General features: G+C 37.0%; 1 protein-coding gene across 2 annotated transcripts in view; it reads left to right on the forward strand.

The window, feature by feature from the left end:
- Nucleotides 1-7,388: 7,388 nt before the first annotated feature.
- Nucleotides 7,389-22,500, forward strand: part of LOC144967401 (3-oxoacyl-[acyl-carrier-protein] reductase FabG-like) — a 52,408-nt gene continuing 37,296 nt past the window's right edge. The window contains exon 1 of one of the 2 annotated variants that reach the window (XM_078904551.1): nucleotides 7,389-7,647. In XM_078904551.1, the coding sequence (XP_078760677.1) occupies nucleotides 7,596-7,647 (52 nt within the window). In that variant the 5' untranslated portion in view covers nucleotides 7,389-7,595. The remainder of the gene's footprint in view (nucleotides 7,648-22,500) is intronic. The other variant, XR_013644386.1, reaches the window with a different exon arrangement.

The raw sequence follows: 22,500 nt of genomic DNA on the forward strand, positions 1-22,500 counted from the left end.
AATTGGTTCTGAACAGAGTAATGCCTTTAACTGGTTAAAGCTATTCTGACACACTTCTGTCCAAACAATTTTGTTCGGTGACCCATTCTTTGTCAGATTTGTTAGCGGTGTCGCGATGTGCGCGAAGTTGTAAATGTATTTCCTGTAAAAATTTAGGAGCCCAAGTACTTTGCGTACTTCTTTTTTTGTCTTAGGTGGTTGCAATTGTGCGATTTTTGTTTGTTTTTCTGTCTCGGGTGTCTGTGTCCCATGACCAACGGTATGATCAATCCTGCATTTGAAGCTTCGATATTAGTAAACATAGGTTGCGACACTGTGTCTCTATCAAAATACTTTTTTAGCATATTTGCATGGAATGTCTTTGTTGTGTTGTTCATTTTAATCTCGTAATTAACATTAGATTTTACTGCTGTTATTTTGAATGGTCCTTTCCATGTAGCTAAAAGTTTACTCGAGTCATCGGGTAAGAGTATTAGTACTTTGTCACCAATCTCAAATTTTCTTGACTTGCTTTTTCTATCGGAGTATTCCTTGTATTTCTCTGCTTTTTTAGTGACGGATTCCTGTGCTAGCTTACATGTATCCTCTATTCTGTCTTTCAGGTTTCTTACATATTCGTAAGCAAACATAATTTCGTTATTGTCCTCCTCATTCCCTTTACAAATATCGGCTACTATATTGATCGGGCCGCGAGGTGATCGTCTATACATCAACTCAAATGGGGAGTAGCCTGTAGATTCTTGGGGTATTTCTCTATATGCAAATAGGATTGCTGGTAAGTATCTGTCCCAATCATCTGGTTTTTCTGCTGACACTTTTCTTAACATATTCTTTAGAGTGCCATTAAATCTTTCACAAAGACCATTTGCTTGGGGTGGTAGGGAGTTGTGAATGAGTGTTGGATTCCCATGAGTTTCATGGTTTCATGCATCATATGTGATGTAAATTGGGGTCCATTGTCCGACAGTATCTCATTTGGTATGCCTATTCTAGTAAAAATTGTCATCAATGCTTCAGCTATGTGATCCGATGTAGTTGATTTCAATGCTATCGCTTCTGGCCACCTGGTTGCGTAATCGACTAGTGTTAGTATGTGTGTATGGTTTCTATCTGATTTTGTTAAAGGCCTATAATGTCAATTGCAACTTTTTGAAAAACTTTTTCAATAACTGGGGTTGTCTCTAATGGCAATCTCGGTATTCTGCCTTTTGCGACTCTTCTTTGGCATGTGTCACACGATTTCACATATTCTCGGACGTCTTTAGTAATTCCAGGCCATGTGAAATTCTCGGATATTCTCTTCAATGTGGAAGAGCTCCCAAGATGTCCAGAAGTTATTGAATCGTGCGCTATTCCAAGGATTTTGTTTCTGTAAATACTCGGCGTGACCAGTTGTTTAGCTATTTTGTTTCTTTTCCTATGTAACCTGAACAGAATATCTTTTTCAATGATGTATTCAACTTTTGATTTCGTCCCTTTGTTTGCGATATTGAAATATGATGTTAAAGTCGGGTCCTTTTTCTGTTCTTCAATGAACGTGTTCCTGTCAAATTGTTGTGGTTCTAGAGAAATAGTCATTGGCTTCTCTGTTGTCTTAGTCATCTTTCTTGTTTCTGCTAGACAAGCTGTTTCTTGGGTTAATGACCATTCCTTTACATCTGTTGGGTTGTCTTTAAGACCTTTTATATTGCCAACAATAACATCAGCGACGGGGTTGGGAAGTATACAGCATTCCACTATTCCTGTATAGTATGGGGTTTCTATGTACACGTTAGCTGTTTCAAAGGTTTCGACTGTGCCACTGAATGTGATGCATTGTACCGTTTTTCCAGTTTTGTCTTCGTCATTGATCAAAGATGCTTTTATTCCTACTGTACTGCATCCTGTGTCTCTCAATATTTTGCAATCAGTTCCATTAGCTTTGCCTTCACAAAAAAATAGCGATCCTGATTTGTGAGTTTGTGTTAAAAGTGACATACCTTTCACGCAATACACATTTATATTTTCTCCTGACATTACTCGTGTCTGATTGTTTACACCTGTTTGGAGTGATGCATTTGCAGTTTCTTTGGGATATCCCACGATTTTGTAACATTTGTCTGCTGTGTGGCCTTTCATTCCACAATATTGACATTTAATTATAGGTTTGTTGGTTTTCTTATACTCAGTATTATTGTCAGTGCTATTTCTTGTTTTGTTTTGATAGGATCGGCTATGGTCTCTATTGGACTGTTTGTTCCATGGTTTGTTACTATGATCATCTTGTTTCACTTGCGTGTCCCGAGTGATTGATCGGCTCGTTCTATTTGAGTACTGAACTTTAGGTGTACCTGGACTCTGAGCAGCGGCAGCGTAGTATGGTTCCTTCAATGTTCTGCTAAGGGGTGTCAATGGATGTGCGCTGTTAAAGTTTTCTGCGTAGATTTTTAATTTGTCCAAGTTTTCTGGCTTTCTCTCTTTAAAGAATGCGACTAAATCTGGGTTGCAAGCTTGATAGATTCGATTCTTCAGCGTGAGATAGTAAAGGCCTGCAAAGTCGTCTTGTTTTACGTTTGCCAACTCAAGCCACCGATTTAGAAATTGAGTAATTCGGTTCACGAATGTATTAAAGTCTTCTCCACTTTCCGGTTTTGCAGTGTGAAACCTTTCCTGGTAACCATCTTCCGTTAATCTAAATCTTTTTAGTAGAGCGTCTTTAATTTTTCCATAGTCATCTGCATCTTCAGTTGTTAAGGTATAGAAAACTTTTAGCGGTTCTCCAGATAAGCAGTTAATCAAGGCTGTGGCCCATTTGCTTTCTGGCCAACGATAACCTTTAGCCTGAACTTCGAATCGGTGTAAGAAGGATTCTAAACAGTCTGAGCGTTCATCGTATGTTGGCATGCGTGGAAGTTTCACGAAAAATTCATCACTATTATTATGTTTTCTTTCATGACCGGTTTTTGTTTTTTCAATTTCCAGCATCATTTGGGTCCTTTTGGTTTCTTCTTCTGCTAATGCTATTTGTCTTTTTAGTTCCCTTTCTTGGACTCTTTCTTCTCGTTCTTCTCTACGTATTCTTTCTTCGTGTTCTTTTTCTTCTCTACGAATTCTTTCTTCATTTTCTTCTCTACGAATTCTTTCTTCGTTTTCTTCTCTACGAATTCTTTCTTCGTGTTCTTTTTCTTCTTTACGAATTCTTTCTTCATTTTCTTCTCTACGAATTCTTTCTTCATGTTCTTTTTCTTCTTTTACTTTCTCTTCGCACCATGAAAATATTCTTTCCTGGGGGATTTCTAAGTCCTTTGCGAGACTTAAGTATCTTTTATATGCTTCCATGTTGCAATAAATTAGTTACGATGTTTTATATATATATATTGACAGGATACTGTTACTGACTGTTTTATTTATTTACACTTACTGGAATGAACTGTTCTATTTTTAGAAATCTCTCTCTCTTATTTCAACTTATTATGTATGTTGAATTTGATGCCTTTTATCGTTATATCTTATAAAGCAATGTGTCAATACAATGCGGAGTTATTATGACTTGTGTCAATAACAATGTGTCAATCGCGTGTACTCTAAACTATGTTACTACGAAAAATGTATCACCAATGTGTGTGACTCGTCGTTAGTTTGTGTACAATTATTCGCAATGACGCTAATGTACTAGTGTGTGATAACAATAATAGGATGCCAAAATAATCCCAAGTTATCTATCACTAAATATAACACGACGGCTAGTAGACTCCTTTTATTATTATTTAGTTTTTAAAGACTCACTTTTCAGAACATAATATATAAGTGGTTTTCGGTAACAGTAATATGCCAAAAATGCATTTAAAACAAATCACTATGCAAAACAAATCACGATGTCTATAGTTACTATGTGATGCCAACTCATGTAAAAGAGAATAATGAAGGATATATTTACCAACTCAGTTCGTGGCTGGGACCTCTCTCTTGTTCAATGGTTGTTCAACAATTGTAATTAGGCATTGAAGAGTGTTTAACAGTGATGTCTGAAATACAAAACAATAAAATATCGTAAGATTTACAATAGTTACAAAATGTGTTCACAACACTGAGTGATTGGATGATAGGTGAATGAATCGTTATGGAATGTAAACATATTGAAAACAATTCATGAATGAGGCAAACAACAAAATGAAATGAGTGATATAATAACAAAGTGGACAAGGAATGAATGAATGAATGAAAAACTGAGTGAATAGATGAATGAATGAATGGATAATGTATGAATGAAAGAATGAAGGGAGGAATAAATGTATGAATGATTGGATAAATGAGTGAATAAACGGATGAATGGATGAATGGATGAATGAATGAATGAATGAATAAATAAATGAATGAACAATGAATGAATGAATAATTTATAAATGAATAAATGAATGAAGGAATGAATCAATAAAATGCTATTCAATTTGAATGAAAGAATGAATGGATAAATTGCTATTCCATTTAAATGAAGAAATGAAAAAGAAAAAAAAATAATCCTGTAAATAGGGAGTTCAATTAAAATATGATTAAGTGGGGCAATTAAGAGTTTTACAATTTAAACTTTAAAGTTAGATGAAATAGATATAAGTAACTAAATAAATTCAATTCTTTATATGTGTCCCCTCCAAAATGTCATGGTCTCAAGTGAGTAAAGAGCTACTCGACTATGCATAAAGATATATGTAGAATGAGGCCCCAGAATTTACTGGTTACTATAAATGAAAAACAATTAACGATTTGTTTACAATGAAATAAAAATAATGATGAAATTTAATTAAAAGAGATAAACAGTGATCGTGGCAGTTACAAATAGAGATATGAATATTTTACGTAACTTATGATAATATGTCAGGTTCGTAAGTTTACGTTTCCAGGCAGTTGATGGGCTTGGATGATCTATTCCTCTGATAATAGGATTGGACTCGTAAAATTCCGCTTCCAGGCAATTGGTAAGAGGTTATAGTGTAGTACAGCGGGCTTGGGTTTGATCCTTGAAGATTATACAATCAAAGTTAAAAGCTCCGGCGTCTTAATGGTGTAGATATAATATCTACAAAGTCCCAAAAGATAAAAATCTTCCAGTATATATATAGGAATAGAGCGACTGGCCGTCCGGCATAGATTGTGGAGAGAAAGTGAGTGTAGAATATTAGACCTATCAGCTTTTATAATAAATGGCTACGTGACAGAATGTAGAACGAAAAGTATTCACTAATTAGAAATTAATTCGAGGGAAGGCTATAAAAGGAAAGACGATCTAATATTAGAAGGTAAAGTTTATCTAAGCCTACCGAAATATAACTGGAGTGAGATGAATTCAGTTCTTAATAAAATAAAATTTAATAAGATAATTGTGAACAATCTTTACTGTGACAATGATGACGATGTTGAAATCATTGCTGCTGCAGATAATGATGGTGATAATGATGATGATGATGATGATGATGATGATGATGATGATGATGATGATGATGATGATGATGATGATGATGATGGCCCATTACTGTGTCGTGGAAAGGCAAGGAATGACCGTTCCATAGGCAGTTTGTCCTTGCCGGTCCAATCTCAAAAGATTTGCCCGAGGGCAAGTCGTGGAGATTGGGGGCAGATCATGCGGGCAAATCCCCACACTTTGCCCCTACGTGTAAATGGCGAACGACACAGGTACTACTATCGATGATAATGCGTTCAAGCAGTGACTTCTTATATATTATCGATGATAATGCGTTCAAGTAAAACACTGGTTCAACAAGCCTGATCGCTCGTACCATCGGGGAGAACTATGCGTGACCTCGTTTATAAAAGGAGCAAAGATGACGTCAATCAGCTCTTTTGTAAGAAAGTAAACTTATGCAAGAAGTTTACGCAAGAATTCGGAGAAAAACATGGCAATAAAACATGACAAATATTAGAAAGAACCATGGGGGTAGCTGTAGGAGATTTCATTTATTCTCGGTTGTTGTCCATTAATTCAGGAGATAAGTATAAAACATAGAACAATAGCAACAGATTGATACTATCTTATTATTTAAAAAAAAAAAAATAATGGTTCTAGGGTAGTTCTACGTCCCAAGTTAATGGACTGGTCATTGTGTTGAGTGATAGAAAATCACTTTCTTGTCTGGTGTTAATCGGCAATCGAGAATAAATGCATCAGATTGTAATCGAGTCGGTTTCTATCATTTGGGCGTAAAAACTGATGTTTAGCAAAATAATATTATATCATAAAGGCGGGGTCTAGCATCAATATTTAGGGATTTAACGTTTCGAGTTGAGTATGATTCGCTTTTACTTTTAGGGACCGGTTTTAGACTAACATGGGGCAGTCAAAATCAGTAGGAGGAGTGGTTTGAAAGAATTGTGGGACAGTTTACAATAGGGTATAAAATAGAGTGTTTCTGATCAAACCGGGATTCTATTCGATTTCTATTCTATTCTACTTTACTTAGGGCTGTATTTTCCAAAGTCTTTAGACTTTTTGTAGTATGCTGCAAGTTCTAACATCCTACTAAGAATCTTTATTTTACAGACTTAGAAATATTCCACGTACCTATATTGAAAATGGTTACATAGGCAAAATGACTTAAGACTTGGATTGATTTTACGGATTTGAAATTTATGACACTGATTGAATTATGACCATGCTATTTGATTTGGATCTTGAATTTATCAATTTATCACAACAAATAAATCAGTAAGAAATGAAACTTGGAATCTGGACTTTGATTTGAATGTCTTGATGTTGTACAATCAATTATCATCATTGGCACTTGAACTCTTTTGTCATTAATTATTAACATCTACAACACATTGTAAAGCATTACCATCTATCAAAAAGCCACTACACGATCATAAGCATTTACATATGTGTGCAACTACGCCACACTTTGTAATTACTTTTAAACGCTTTTAGTGATTAGTTCTCACTAAATTATATCAATCAGACTGAACTTAAAGGTTAAACAATCTATGTGTTGGTATCTTTTATTTGGCTGGCGGATACTGTGATTATTCTATCTCAACGCAAAGCATAAATGCAATATTTTGATTGAGCGAATCTAGTGATAACTAATTGCACAACTAGTGGTCTGAAAAGAAAAACAAAGCACATTGATGTCAACTTCCTTCATTCTATTGTTTGTAAACAACTCGCTAGCACTGTTTGTCCGATTGGGTTTGAGGGTGTGTCACAAATCCCATGTTTTGATTGTTCAGAAATCTTCTGGTTAATTTGTGAGAAGGTGAGCATTGAATACACGTGGGTGACTGAACTTTGACACCTTGAAGTCACTTCGTCGCGAACCGCTCAACACTCGGCGCTCAGTCTTGCACCATCGCCGCATGCTGTGTGTGGCTTGTCGGAGGACAGAGCTCTCTCTCTCTCTGTCTCTCTCTCTCACACACACACACTCTCTCTCTCTCCCTTTACACGCTCATTCTCATATTGTGTACTGTCTGTTCGTGCAAGTCTGTTCTTATTCATCCTAGTACCTGCTCTGTGCGTCCTTAGTACCATTACCATCATCAATTATTTTAATAAATATTTTGTTACTTGTTGATTCATTCCATTCTAGTCTAAAAACATATTCACAATGGCAGCCGTAGCAAAAGGATCTTTGGCAGGCAAAGTTGCCCTCATCACCGGTAAGTCGACTATTCTCTACTCTATGATGCGCTATTTTTGTCTGGTACTAAATGAAAATGCCTCGACAAATTCTTATCTTCTTTCAGAATGATTCTAAAAACAATTCTATTTCTTTAATATTTCGATTTTTTTTTCAAACTACGAAATTGGCTTAACAGATCGCCAACCCCACCCATATTTTCTCATTCGTTCTCTTCTACGACCGGCTAAATACATAGAGCAAGTGCGTGCTAAGAGAATGTGGTTCCAATGAATAACTCGCCGGTGCCGCTGTGATGCCGGTAACGTCGATGTGTGTCGTTCATCGAAAGTAACACATAATGATAAATTCCATGATGACTATTGAGTACGGTTTGACTTTAGATTGTGTCTTCATTGGTGATGCTGTTGATTTGGAATAAAGTCAAAAAAATAAAATAAAATTATTGTACATAAATCAGTCATCGTACCAACGCCGTGTAATATATTACGATCCGAGTAGAACAGGAACAGTTTTATCTACGACACACGTGAGCAAATGACTAGTTGACTAATCAGTTAGTTTGTGGTTACCAAAACAGAAAAACAAAACAAAACAAACAAAACCCGTCGCCAGTGTCAGCACATTGTAGAAACGCTTAGAGCTGTAAATGTAAAACTAAAAAAAACACCAACATTGTACTTCCTTAAATTAATAAAAATAACGCTCATGCCTATGGTTTGGCTCTGCATATTTTTTCTCTCTCAGGAAATAGTCCTATATATAAACAAATCAAAGTCCACATATTATTATCATGTGTTTGTGGCACATTGTATTGTGTAAGGAACGTTTTGTAATAAACCTGAAACATTGATTACGTTTAGAATAACGGCATTCTTAGGGCTCCTACTCCTACTATTCTTGTGTAGCTATTGTCATGATTTGTGATTATGTGGTACGACACTCGCCTTCGGACCGGCTGGTCCCTGGTTTGAATCCCGCTCTCCGTGGCTGGCTCAAAGTCGGAGTAATTGGGGATGGGGAAAGGGGGGGGGGGGACTACACCTTAATTAACTCACGTTCTCTCATCGTGTTTTAGGACCCCAATTTAGTATCTCACCAGTAATCGCGTTGCCTCTGTAGAGCACAGTGGTAATGTCGCCTTTTAAATTTTAAATAAAAGGCGTCGGGTCACGTGCAATATTGCTCTTAGACTGGGAGCCCTTGTAAAGCGCTTTGAGCACATATATTGGATATTGCACTATATATTAAGCTTGAGCACGCGATCTTCACAATCTTATCATAACTTGTTTTTCTGATCAAGCTTTCAAGACTTCCCCTTCCCCAACTGAATCGCTGTTCATGCTGAACATCTCGTAATCCTACATCCTAATAATCTTACCAAAAAAAAAAAAAAAACAACAAAAAACAAGGACTGGGGCAAGCACTGCTTGGAGCAGGTTTCCAAATCCAGTTAGTGCTTCTCTGGATGTACCCCCCCCCCCCCCACACACCACCCCTTCCTCTCTCCTCCTCTCCTCTCTCTCTCTCTCTCTCTCTCTCTCTCTGTGTGTGTCTCTCTCTCCCTTCTTTCTACCGTTATCCATCTCCCTCCCTCTCTCTCTGTTATCCATCTCACTCTCCCATCCGTTTCCTCCGTCTATCTTTATCTCGCTCTCTCTTTCCCTTCCTTCTGTCATATCTATCGTGCCCCCCCCCCCCCCCCCCCCCCCAATCATAGTTAATATTCTCGTCGCTGTTTGTCAACATGATCTTACAACTGTCATTTTGTGGCTATTTCGACAAGTTTAATTTGCATGTTCAATTCTATAGAAATGCGTTCTGTGTAGCCATAAATATATTGCTTTGTATATCGATACTGTCGGAAGTTTCCTATTTCCAATTGTTTTACCTATTTAATCAAATGTGAACTTGCAGGTCTGTTAATTATTTGTCTCATTGTTGTGATGGAAATACCCTCAAACTAACGTTTTACTTATTTACGTGTCTGCTAACCCAAAGTGTTATGGGCTCATTGATCTAATAAAATTTAAAAAATCTCTCAAACCAACGTGTACGCATTTGCAGGTCTGATAACTCAGTGCCATGGGCTCATTGTTGTAGTAGAAATACTGTCAAACCATCGAAAAAAAATAATCGTCCTTGTATGTACTTGCATATTTAACCGGTACAAGTAGAATTGACACAACTCAAGATATCAATGGAACCGACCTCGAACGAATCGATCGACCCGTTACGAGATTCCCGATCGTGCTGATCCATAATTATTCCATCTCTCTCTCTCTCTCTCTCTCTCTCTCTCTCTCTCTCTCACACACACACACACACACACACACACACACAAAACAGAGTCAGGAGAAATCGTAGCCGTAGCGGTACACGTGTGTGACCTAAAATAACACAACACACAGTAATACGAGAACAACACAGACGCATCACTTGTCGCCGGCAATTTTGACAGAGTGTGTACGAGTCACACACTCACAAAAACAACACGTTATTATTATGTCAGACTCAGTGAGGGATAAAACTTGTGTGTTAGTAAAAGTCATACGAATTGCAAATGATTTCTATTCAAATGCAATTTATGTCTCGTCCTTCATGCGAAGTGTTGCTGTTGACTCGGGCCTTGTTGTAAACCGCGCTGCGCATGTTTAGTGGATGTTGCACTATTTAAAAGCTCAAGATTGTAATAAAGGGCATTAGATGTTTACACTTTGGTCCTTGAGAACCATCCCAGGCCCATCATGGAGAAATAAGTCGACTTCATTTTTCTGAGTGCTTCAAGTAATTAAAAAACAAAACAAAACAAAACAAACACGTGAGCATTTATATAGGACAATATCCACTAAATGTGCTCTAAGCGCTTTACGAGGGGTCCTAAGCCTACAGCAACACTTAAAATGGAGCACGAGGTATAACGCCTGTTAGGTGATATAACATGTTTCCCCCACAGAAACAATGCTGTTAACGGTTAGGTACTCTCCGAGAGAGAGAGAGAGAGAGAGAGAGAGAGAGAGAGAGAGAGAGAGAGAGAGAGCATTTGTATTTGTCATTGTCATTCGTTCACAGACAGATCGATGGATGGTAGTTATTGTGAACAGGATGTCTTCAATCTCATTGCTGTGACATTTCCAATCCCAGTAATGTTGACAATGTTAATGAAAAAAGTAATAAACAAAAATGAATATAACAGCTTAAAAAAAGAACCGGTTTTTTAGTAATGTAGTTTTAGTAATGTATTTTAAAATGTATGTCTTTATTATTATTTTTTGTTGTTGTTGTTGGTAGCAGATGGGTTTTGATCCCGAAACGTCCCAGGTTTGGTATTTTGTTCTTTTTCGAAGCTGTTATATTCATTTTTGTTTATTGCTTTTTACAGTCCACAGCTTCTATTGGTATTACAATGGTAATGGAATATATTATTGGTGTTATTAAAAATAATCGAGGCTTCCATGTAAGGTAAAAAAAAATGATAGGGGACAAAAGTGTGATGTCAAAATAATGGTTCCAATCTCCTTGAAAGTGTCCAACCAGTACGGGGATACATGCCTTTGTATATTTGATCTTCTGGTTTCAGAGTGATGAGTGACGGTATCTTATGTTTTATTGTAAATGATTACTAGTCGTCAAAAAATACAAACAAAAAACAAAAAAAAAACAAAAAAAAAAAAAACAAAAACCAAACAAATCCGTCCTCGCTCTTTTACGCCCTATAATTGTAAGATTCTACACCCTGCTACTGAGAATATCTACGTCAGCCGCTGACTAGTCACATTTTAGCTAGTCACCGTTGTGTATAAAAATCCACCGTCGTCAGAATTCTATTGTCACATCTAAATAACACGCACGTCTATTTTTATACAATTAATTACAATCTAAGTAATGTGAGAGGTTGAGGGAGGGCATCTGACAACTACGTCCCTGGCGACAGTGAGTTCAAATCTCAAACAATCTTCACCTAACATTACAGGCCATCCTCTCATCGCTCGTTTGTCTTTTGTGATTTCATTTATCGTGTTTTGCTGACAAAGGTCCCCTGTCTTCATTCAATTGAATTGAAGCCTCCATTCCTATTGACTATTGTTATTTATTTCTTCGAGTTTCATGGGGCAGCCTTTACAAGACATTCTCACGAACATCGGAAAATACAATAAATAATCCAAAATTTACCAGGTTTTGCCACCGAGTTTGTAAGATAAAGTAAAAGTTGTGATAAATCGTGATAAGAAAATAAATATTTTTTTTTCTACCTTTAATTATTGCGTTGCTAACAGAAAGGTGAGAAATATAATATGATATAGGTGAGAAATATAATATGATATAGAGAAAAAACAGATGCCACTTTTCATCTAGCACTTCTCTATCGTCTATAATATTGCTTATCATTATTGTGATATAAGTGCCCGCTCCAGACTTTTTCAGAATGTTAAACACTTGGCTTTTATTCCCTCTACGATTTGTTTTGCTTTATATGCTAAAATGATCTGGCAAACTTGCATTGTAGTTTTCTGACCTCGACCCAGTTCGCCGAGAAAAAATTTGATAACTGATGCAAATTAGTAACCTTTCTATCGGAGCAATTCATTAAGAAGATTGTATCTGCCGCTTATAATGCTCAAGACACAGTTTTTGTTCCCAAAGCCGTCCTACGATTATAAATGTAACAGATACTTTATAATGTACGGGTGAATCAAGTTAAACGTAAGGTTAAACTTTATAATGTATGGGTGAACCAAATTAAACGTGGACACGTCATATCTCTCTCTCTCTCTCTCTCTTTCTCTCTCTCTCTCTCTCTCTCTCTCTCTATCTATCTATCTATCTATCTATCTATCTATCTATCTATCTATCTATCTATCTATCTATCTATCTATCTATCTATCTATCTATCTACTGACACTGATATGACCTCAAAGTGTCGCAAGCTCCATAAAACTTCGTATTTTGAAAATGGCAATGAGTTCAACTCAAAACCATCTCGACTGAATACCGTTTTATGAGATGGGTGACATTTTCATCTTAAAAAGAAAGAAAAAAACCCCAACAAAAATCCTGTTCCTGCTGCTACGTTGTCTAGTGGTACGACATGCGCATCTGGATCTGTAGGTCTCGAGTTTGAGTCCTACTCCGCTGAGTCCTTGGAAAGGGCTCTTTAATAACATTCTCTCACATACTCAGGCGTAAAATGGGTACCTAACCGTTAACAGCGTTGTCTCTGTCGGGGGAAAAAAGATATAATAATGCTTAAACGGCGCCAGCCATGTCTTATAGGGAATGAGATTAGCGGAAGAGTAGCGTCCCTTGATTGGACGTCACCGACGGAGAAGATATTTGTAAACAAACCAACTACAAGCCAAGCGCTGCAAATACAAAATTTATTATTCATATTTCTGTATAAAAATGCATATAATCAACGTAGATCTTTTCTTTAGTTTTCTCCATTATGAAATGTTAACAAAATATGATGTAGACTACAAATTAAAAATAAAAGATGTTGATAAATAATACAATACGATGAGACAACCCTTCCTAAACTTACTGAACTTCCCGCTAATGATTGGTACTAATGTCGGTTGTCAAGACGCGACTTCCAACAAAGGGGCACTACTTTTAAATCTGTTTTGAAATCTTATTCCCTATCCCACATGTTAATTGTTGCTGTTGGCTAGCGACCCCTTGTAAAGCGCTTTGTGCACGGTAAGTGGATATTTACTTACTTGACTTATTGCCGATCGCCTCTTATCTCCGGACTGGGACGCTTTGGCAGCTTTTCTGATTTGTTTGAATGAGTTCTTTCCACTGATGACGGTGTGCTGCGATGGATCTCAGGTGTTCTAAATCCTTTTCGCATCTCAGTTCTTGTGTGTCATCTAGGCGCTTGGGGTCTTTATTTATCGTAGTGTATAATATGCTTGTTGTTTGTTATGTCAGCATGGTGTAAAGAATAACGCCTTTGCCTTATTAGCTGGAATATTTCTGTCTCTCCTTTAGTCTCCATCTTGTTTCCAAAATTGGATAGTGCGCTATATAAATGTAGTAGTTAATATAATCATTTTTATACATTACATTTTCGTTTAAAATAAGAGAAAGGGAAAATAAAGACCAAAAAGATAAAAAGGCGATATTACATTTTTTTTTTTCGGACAGAGATAACGCTGTTAACGGCCAGGTACTCATTTTACACCTGAATGTGAGTAAAGAACCTTCTCCGGGGACTCAACTATTCGCCGAGTTTAAAATCAGGACCTTCCGATCCGAAAGCGAGTATCATACCACTCGACCACTTAGTAATAAAACGGGATTGGGGGGGGGGGGGAGGTACTTGACACGTTGCATCTCTGCATCAGGTTCAAGGTTACGCAAACCAGATGGGCGTTGTAAGAAAACACACGGGGAAAGATGGACATTCAACTAGCCACGTGGATATATATATATGTATATCAATATGATAATAATAATAAAATAAATTATGTCATTCTTATAATCCAATCCATCTACTACAACGTCGACGTGTCCGTTTATTTGGTATCGATTTTCCCCCCGACCCCCGCCCGTCACCTGCGACCAATACGTACTTAGTGGCTACCAACTTGGATTAACCAGTTAACTGTCGTACGTACTTCAGTAAGACGCGTATTTCAAAATTTAGCCAGAAAACTTATCCTTCAAACATCGATCGATTTAAATGACCCTCGTGTTTACAAAATCTCTCAAACCTGGGTCTTCAAGAAGATCTCGCGAGATCCCATGTTTCATAGTTTTTGGCAAGATAGAGGTCATTTAAATCGATCGATATTTTTTTTTCTGGCCAAAATTTTGAATTCGCGTCTTTCTAAGGAACGGCAGCTAACTGGTTAACAAACGCCACGACGAGGACTGGCTGGAGTAGTGACCGTCACAACCAAATGGGGAAATTGACATCAACACAATCGTAAAATAAGTCAGGTGTGTCGGCGACCACATATTATAAATTAATATCCGCCTCTCATATATTATCTCTCTCTCTCTCTCTCTCTCTCTCTCTCTCTCTCTCTCTCTCTCTCTCTCTCTCTCTCTCTCTCCCCACCCCCCATCCCTTCCTTCCGTCCTCCCATTGTGACCCGCAGTAAAACCGAGCTTGTCAGTACGCGAATGTTGTACAGTGACGTGGTGACGTGTCCCCATGGCTATTATTACAGTAGAATCTGCATAAAGTCAAAAGTTTCAAAGCCAACGTTGGCTTAAAGTCAACACCTCCTGATGGTAGCAACTTTTCTGTTCTTTATTCAACTGTGATCGGTTGGTAAATTTTGCTTAAAGTCACTTTATATAAGTTTGTTCCGTTGAAATTTGAACATTACTTAAAGTCAGCACTTTGTATAAGTGTGTTCTGTTGAAAATTGAACAATTCTTAAAGTCAACACTTTATATATTTGGGTTCCATTGAAAATTGAACAATGCTTAAAGTCAACACTTTATATACGTGGGTTCCATTGAAAATTGAACATTGCTTTAATTCAGCCAACCTTTCTAGCCCCGCGGTGTTGGCTTTACTCTATCAATAAGATTTCATTGTATAGGGCTATATTATGCCCACGGACGTCATTTGCTGAAACCCAGTCTTACTGCCTTTTCGATCTGTAAGGTTCATTGGATATTTATCCCTGTTTACTTTCTTCCAGGACTGAATCAAATACAGCTGCCCGTTCTTTACTGCTCGCAAAAATTCATTGTGTTTTTTTTTCTTGTTGTATTTTTTTTTTTTAATATAGAGACAGAAAAAATAGGAGAGAGAGAGAGAGAGAGAGAGAGAGAGAGAGAGAGAGAGAGAGGGGATAGAGTGAGTGCCTGTGTGTTTGTGTGTTCTAGTGTTTTATCACTGTAAGCTCCTATTGATCGATTCTCGATAAAACAATTAACCCGGGTGTCGCGTGGTACATGCTATCGTAATTGAATCAGTGGTAGAGTAGCAGTGGCATCTAAAACAAACTCACACCCAACATATAGATCTACCCTTTTTGAGTAGCTGTGTCACATTGGATAGCTCGTCATTCTACCAATGACGTGGCATCCACCTTCGACCACTCCGAGAAATAATTGTGTGTGTGTGTTTGGTTTCATCAGAGAAGTCTAGCGAAACATATTATAGTAGAACTCTGTGGGTTTTCGTACACCGTTTGGTTTATTGCCTACTTATGAAAAAAGGGTTGGTTGGTTTGGGGAGGGGGGGGGGGGATATAACATGACGAGATAATTACGGGTTGTAAAGCGTCTTGACAAGGGAGTTTAGCGAGTCGCCCATTTTTGCTGTACCTGTCCAATGACAGTCTTAGGGTTGCTCAAATTTATTGGGTAAAACATAATAAAATAATAATATTAATAATAACAATAATAATAATAATATTATTATTATTGGTAATAATAATAATAATAATAATAATAATAATAATAATAATAATAATAATAATAATAATAATAATAATTATTATTATTATTATTATTATTATTATTATTATTATTATTATTATTATTATTATTATTATTATTATTATTATTATTATTATTATTATTATTAAATTGTAAGTTATTAAATAGCGCCTGGCCCATACAATATAGCTCTAGGTGCACAATATACATGGTATGCAATACGCATATAAAAATATATATAATCATATTGTCAACAGAATTGCATGTTCTATGACGTGACTCTATACAAATATAGTTAAATGAAATTAAACCTGTGGTATATTATGGTATATTATTAGCTCTGAAGAAATGGTAGGGGGTGAGAGTGAGGGGCCTGCAGTAGGTTGAGACAGGTATATATTCATGGTTATGAAATCTGTTGCCCGGAAATTGAAGTGGGACAGGTTTCATTTAATTCTATTGATGCTATGCGTTTAGTTTAAAAAAAAACTCACCAACATCCGGCAGCTGGATATAATGTACCAACACACAAAGCTATGCGTGTAACATTCAACGTTTATAGTATAAATGGAATGAAGTGGACGCCACTCGGGTCTTTGTTTTTGTTTTTTGCCATCCGAGTTTAAGAGTAATTCTCACTTAATTATGGTTACACAGAGTTTTGTGTCTTGTTCCGTTAAACTTCCGGATGGCGATTTTGTGAGCTTCATAGCCAAGCGCATACTATCTATAGTCTGATAGAATTCGGTGAGAACTACTCATAAAAGTGCCCGGCTAAAAGCAGTAACAAAGAGCTGAATGACGTCAATTTCGTTCCTTTCTATACATCTTTTGGAAAAAACAAACAAAAACAAACAAAATACCAAACACTGACCCTTTCTGGCTGAAAACACTTCCTCAGTTAGACACAAACACAATACAATCATTAATATATCCGTTAAAATCCGGGCAAACGGCAGAAAAGAATTTGGCATGTCTTGCAGGCCGGTACAATCTCTTTGATGCACACAGACAGAATCGCGCGCGCGTACACACACACACACGCGCGCGCACGCACATACACAGACAGACAGACAGACGGCAGAAAAATATTTGGGATGCCTTGTGGGCTGGTACAATCCCTGGTACACACATACAGACACACACACATATACACACACACACACACACACACACAGAGAGAGAGAGAGAAGAGAGAGAGAGAGAGAGAGAGAGAGAGAGAGAGAGAGAGTGGGGGGGGGGGAGTGGAGAGAGAGCGGATGTTAACACTTTGAACTTTAAGCAAGTCAGTGAATTACCTGTCATCGATTTAACTGACCTTTAACCTTTTACTGTTACTCATGTTTTTATCCTTTGTCTCAATATTTTGTTCACTGACTTGACATTGATTGCGTGCGTCTTGCCTGTGTTCGATACATACCCATTCATTTCCCTCAGAGTAGTGGATTATGTGAGGGGGAAATAGCACAAATCGAAGTAGGCATCGTTTCAATTCTAGAACCGATTACTTACGATGTGTCATATCGGTACTCGAGTATCTCTCGATAAAAAAGTCAATCCGCCCAGCCACCCATGATTTGTGTGCTGAAGGTCGTAAGCTCCTTTTTGTTTTTGGTCGTAAACAGCGTTGTCTCAGTCGAAAAAAAAAAAGAAGAAAGATTAATAATCGCCTTCATGTGAAGTCATGCTGTTTAGAGGAGATTATTACCCTATATAAATGCAAGTTGTTGTTTTTTTTGTTCGTTTTTGTTTTGTGTGTGGGTGTGGAAGGGGGGGGGGGGTTCTTAAATTGTAAATTGGACATTCTCCTTAATTTCTATTCTGCCGGACTATGGAATGGCAGGAACTTAAAATATTGTCCAGAAAACTCGTCCTTCAAATATCGATCGATTTAAATGACCCGGCGTCTTCTCAAAGACTCGCGAAGCCTTTCTTAGAGACCCAGATTTAAGAATTTTGTTTGTTTGTTTTGTTTTGTTTTGCCCGGAGTCCGGCAGTAATGACTATTGTCGAACATAAGCCTTTCAACTTTTAACTTTCAACGTGGATTCCAGCATTTTGAAGCGTTTTGACCAAGGTTACAGCAATCGGATTAATTATGATTTGAAAAAAAATATATTATAGATTAAAGATTTTAAAAAACCCCATAAAGGACAACCACAAAAAAAAAATAGCCCCGAAAAAACATAATAATGGATAAAAGTTGTAGAGTTCAATTTGGCCTATAACGGATGAACTTGGCACGAGGTTATAAAGTCGTCTACCGCTGTCATTTATGTTGGGAAATCTTACACGCTAATTATTGCTGTGCACTCCGGGTTGCCAGATTAATTTTGTATAATTTGCCAAACAAAGTTATAGGAATAATGCCAAATAGTCTGAAAAAAATGACAACTTTTTTTAGGCATCTCTCTCTCTCACTCTCTCTCTCTCTCTCTCTCTCTCTCTCTCTCTCTGTGTGTGTCTCTCCCTTTCTCTCTCTCTCTCTCTCTCTCTCTCTCTCTCTCTCTTTTATTTGCAGGTCTGATAGCCCAATTCCTTATGGCTCATTGTTGGAATTGAAATCTAAAAAAATGACGCAAAATATTGTCCTTTACAGCAATGGTAAGCTGGGGCCATAAGTGGGTTCGGATGTCAGACCTGCATTTATGTGCACGTCGGTTAAGGGGGAACATGATTTGTGTATTTTATGAAATTGGTGTACATTTTTTAAATCATAAAGGTAATTTTTTTTTTGATGTGAAGAAATAATTTCCAAACCTTAATTCACCATGCAAACAGCTTTTAAAAAATTTTCGCCAGTTGTTTAATATATTTCACTAAAAACGCCAAATCGCGCTTACACTGTGGAACAGCCGCAGCAGCAGCTATTGGCTCCCACAACCCACGCCCTTATTATCCAGGTTTTCCATATAGTCCGCCAGACCTTGCATCGGATCTCCGTCGCCCATATACGAACCCCGCTAGTGGGAAAATATTCGGCACACCCGGTTCAAAGACTAATGGCACATGCATGCCCATACAGAGAAAACGTCAACATAGCATTTCGCATTCGTCTCTCGTCCGTTAATTTGATAATTCACTTTTCAAAATGTTATTATATACATACTTTTTACAAAATAAGATAAACATAAAACCTGAAAACTTATTTTGATCAAAAGTTCACGGTGCTGTGTTGCAAAGAATGAAAAATAATATCAAGTTATAAAATATAATGTTATATTCAAGCCATGCATTGGGGTGAAAAAATGTTTGAAATTAAACGCACCCCCCCCCCCCCCCCCCAAACAAAAACAAAAAACCCCCCCCAAAAAAAAAAAAAAAAAAAAAAAAAAAAAAGCAAAACAGAAGAAAGGGATTAGACAAGGGATGCACCCAAGACAGGGCGTGTGGTAGCCTTGACCCAAGATTAAAATCACTGACTCCACGGTTCAATAACTGAGACTAAAAGATCACCGAGAAACGAATTTAACTAAAAGCGCGTTTTCACCTGGTTGATCGTCTCCTCCTCCACTTAGCACACCACGTGAGATTGATGATATGATGCTATGCAATTATGTAAAGTACTCACAACGTTCGCCAGTCAAATATAGATACCAAGACACAAAACTGTATAACCTTGAACGTTTATAGTCTGATTGGTACCATTTAGGGAGAAGTAATCACCAAAATGGCCGTCTAAGAACAGTAACAAAAAGCTGAGTGACGTCAATTTCGTTCCTTCCGATGAGATGTTCAGCGGATGTCATTTTACCTACGCGCGATGTTAAAGATAATCAATTAAATCTTGTAGTATGGAACCAGTATAGGTACTCATTCAAAACGCTCGTTGAGCACGCTCCAGAGTTGTTGTTTTTTTCTTTATTATTTTGTTTTGTATTTTGCTTTTTTGATTTTACATGCCAAATAGACAAACACGTCATCAGTCTTACATTTACTAAGTATCTATAACAGTATTTTTCCGATTCCAAGGCTAGTGTCATACCACTAAACCACATAGTCACCCCTCAATTTTTTTTTGTGCTGAAATATGGTCTTGTGGTGTGACACTCGCTTTCGGATCGGAAGGACCGAGGTTTGAGCCTCTCTCGGCGCATAGTCGAGTCCTTGATATGGCCGAAAAGGCGTCATGTCTCGTTCTACATGTTACGTGTTGCTGTTGGTCAGTGTCCCTTTGTAAAGCACTGAGCACGCTATATAAAAGCTCATTGTGTCTGTGTGTGTGTGTGTGGGGGGGGGGGGGGGGGGGGGGGGTCCCTAATTCTGATCTTGACATTCTTGAAATGTACTAAAGAAATAAACAAAAATGAGTATAACAGCTTTTAAAACAGAACAAAATACCAAACACGGAACGTTTTGGGATCAAAACCCTTCTTCAGCAAACAACAAAACTGTATTTATTAATGTATTTATGTTTTTATTATTTTTTGAAGCTGTTATATTCATTTTTGATTATGGGTTTTTACACTTCACAGCTTCTCACAGCTTAGTATCAAAATTTACTAACGGTAGCTATGGACTTAAAGTGGCCTGGAAATGAATAGTATAAAGGGGACGGAACGGAAAAACCCGGGATATATTTATATCGATCTTGGTCCCTTTGCTTGTGAATCGAGTGCTCTACCAACTGAGCTATCGGGATCCCCAACAACGATAACAGTTACAGTTAAGCTGGAAAATGAATTTTATACACCCCAATCCGACGTGCACTTATTTGCAGGTCTGATAATCCAATTTATTATGGGTATTGTTGTAATGGATATTAAAAAAAAAAAAAATGACGCAAATCATTGTCCATTACAACAATGTTAAACTAGGCCCATAATTGAGTTCGGATGTCAGACCTGCGTAGGCATATGTACACGTCGCCTCGACGTAATACTTTGTAGAGATCACAGGTCACAAATGTTTGTTTTTTGTTTGTTTGTTTTTTTGTTTTTGTTTTTGTTTTTTGTGAAAGTTGAAAAGTCGTAAATCAAAAGATTATCATACCTTTGATTTGAATTTGATGATCCGTAGGTTCTTTTGTGTATGGAGTGACGACGCCTTGTAGTTTTTATTATAAGTGCCAGTCATAATTCAAATATTATTTTAACGCGTCCGCTTTTCTTTCATTCAGTGTTTATTTCCTGTAGTGAAAGGCGTTTTCAATGGGCTATTCTATTTTTATTGAACGATCGTGTCGACCCGGATGTGTTGATACAACCCTGAGTTGGTTTGTCAATATCATTATTAAACTCACGCCAATATCTGTTCAAATATTTTATTTTATCACGACGTTTAACCAGTTAACTGCCGTGTTACTCAGGACTAAAACTAATTAAAAAGTTTTGGCCAGGAAACTCGTCCTTGAAATGTTGATCGATATATATTTAAATGACCTCATCATTTCGCAAAAGCTCTGAGACTTCGCGAAGTCTTCTTTAGATTCCCGGGGTTGAGAGGGTTTCTTTTTGGGATTTTTTTTTTTTTTTTGGGGGGGGGGGGGGGGGGGGTTGTTGTTGCCAAGATGATGGTGATATAAATCGATCGAATTTGAAGGACGAGTTTTATGGCCAAATTTTAAAAGATGTTTTTCCAGAGTACGGCAGTTAACTGGTTAAGGTAAATATGACATAACGGATTTTCTCAAAGGCACATTTCTTTTTTAAAAGGAAAGTTTATGGTAACATTATGAATTTGCAGTGCCATTGAAAAAAAAACAACAAAAAAACAAAAAACAAAAACAAAAAAAAAAAACCCATCAAATAAACTGCGTGAACAGTTTTTTGTTTTGTTTTTTGTTTGTTTTTGTTTTGGTTTTTTTTGTCTTTTTTGTTTTGTTGTTGTTGTTGTTGTTGTTGTTGTTGTATTCATTAAGGAAAATTGATATAAATGTGTAACCAAATGACAAATTGCCACTTTTTTTATGACAATAAAGAAATATTATTATTATTATTATTATTATTATTATTATTATTTATTATTATTATTATTATATTATTATTTATTATTATTATTATTATTATTTATTATTATTATTATTATTATTTATTTTATTATTATTATACATCAGGATCCCCCCCCCCCCCTCACACACACACACACACACACACACACACACACACACACACACGTATAGCCAGAAAAGAAATTCTAAATGGTTTTGTATGAAATAGTGCCAGACAAAGCAGAAAAAAAGATACCGTACAAGAGAGACAAATCAGGAGGTCTGAGGTTCGATTCCCAGTCCAGGCAGGCTGTTTTTTCGGGATGATTGTTTTTGGTTTAGATTTTTATTTATTTTCTTTTTAAAAATATTTTTTTTCTACCTTGTCTTTTTCACCGTTAGACAAATTATTGGGTTCGGTGCTGGGTAATAAAATGAGATCTTTTGGGGCAGCGTGGCTAAGTGGTACGGTCTTTGTTTCTTACCCGAAAGGTACCGAGTTCAAGTACCCGCCGCTGCGTTGTGTGGCCTTGA

The sequence above is a fragment of the Berghia stephanieae genome, chromosome 3, assembly GCF_034508935.2.
Source record: "Berghia stephanieae isolate SIO BIC M18660-M18661 chromosome 3, UCSD_Bste_1.3, whole genome shotgun sequence".
In the NCBI taxonomy this organism is placed as follows: domain Eukaryota; kingdom Metazoa; phylum Mollusca; class Gastropoda; order Nudibranchia; family Aeolidiidae; genus Berghia; species Berghia stephanieae.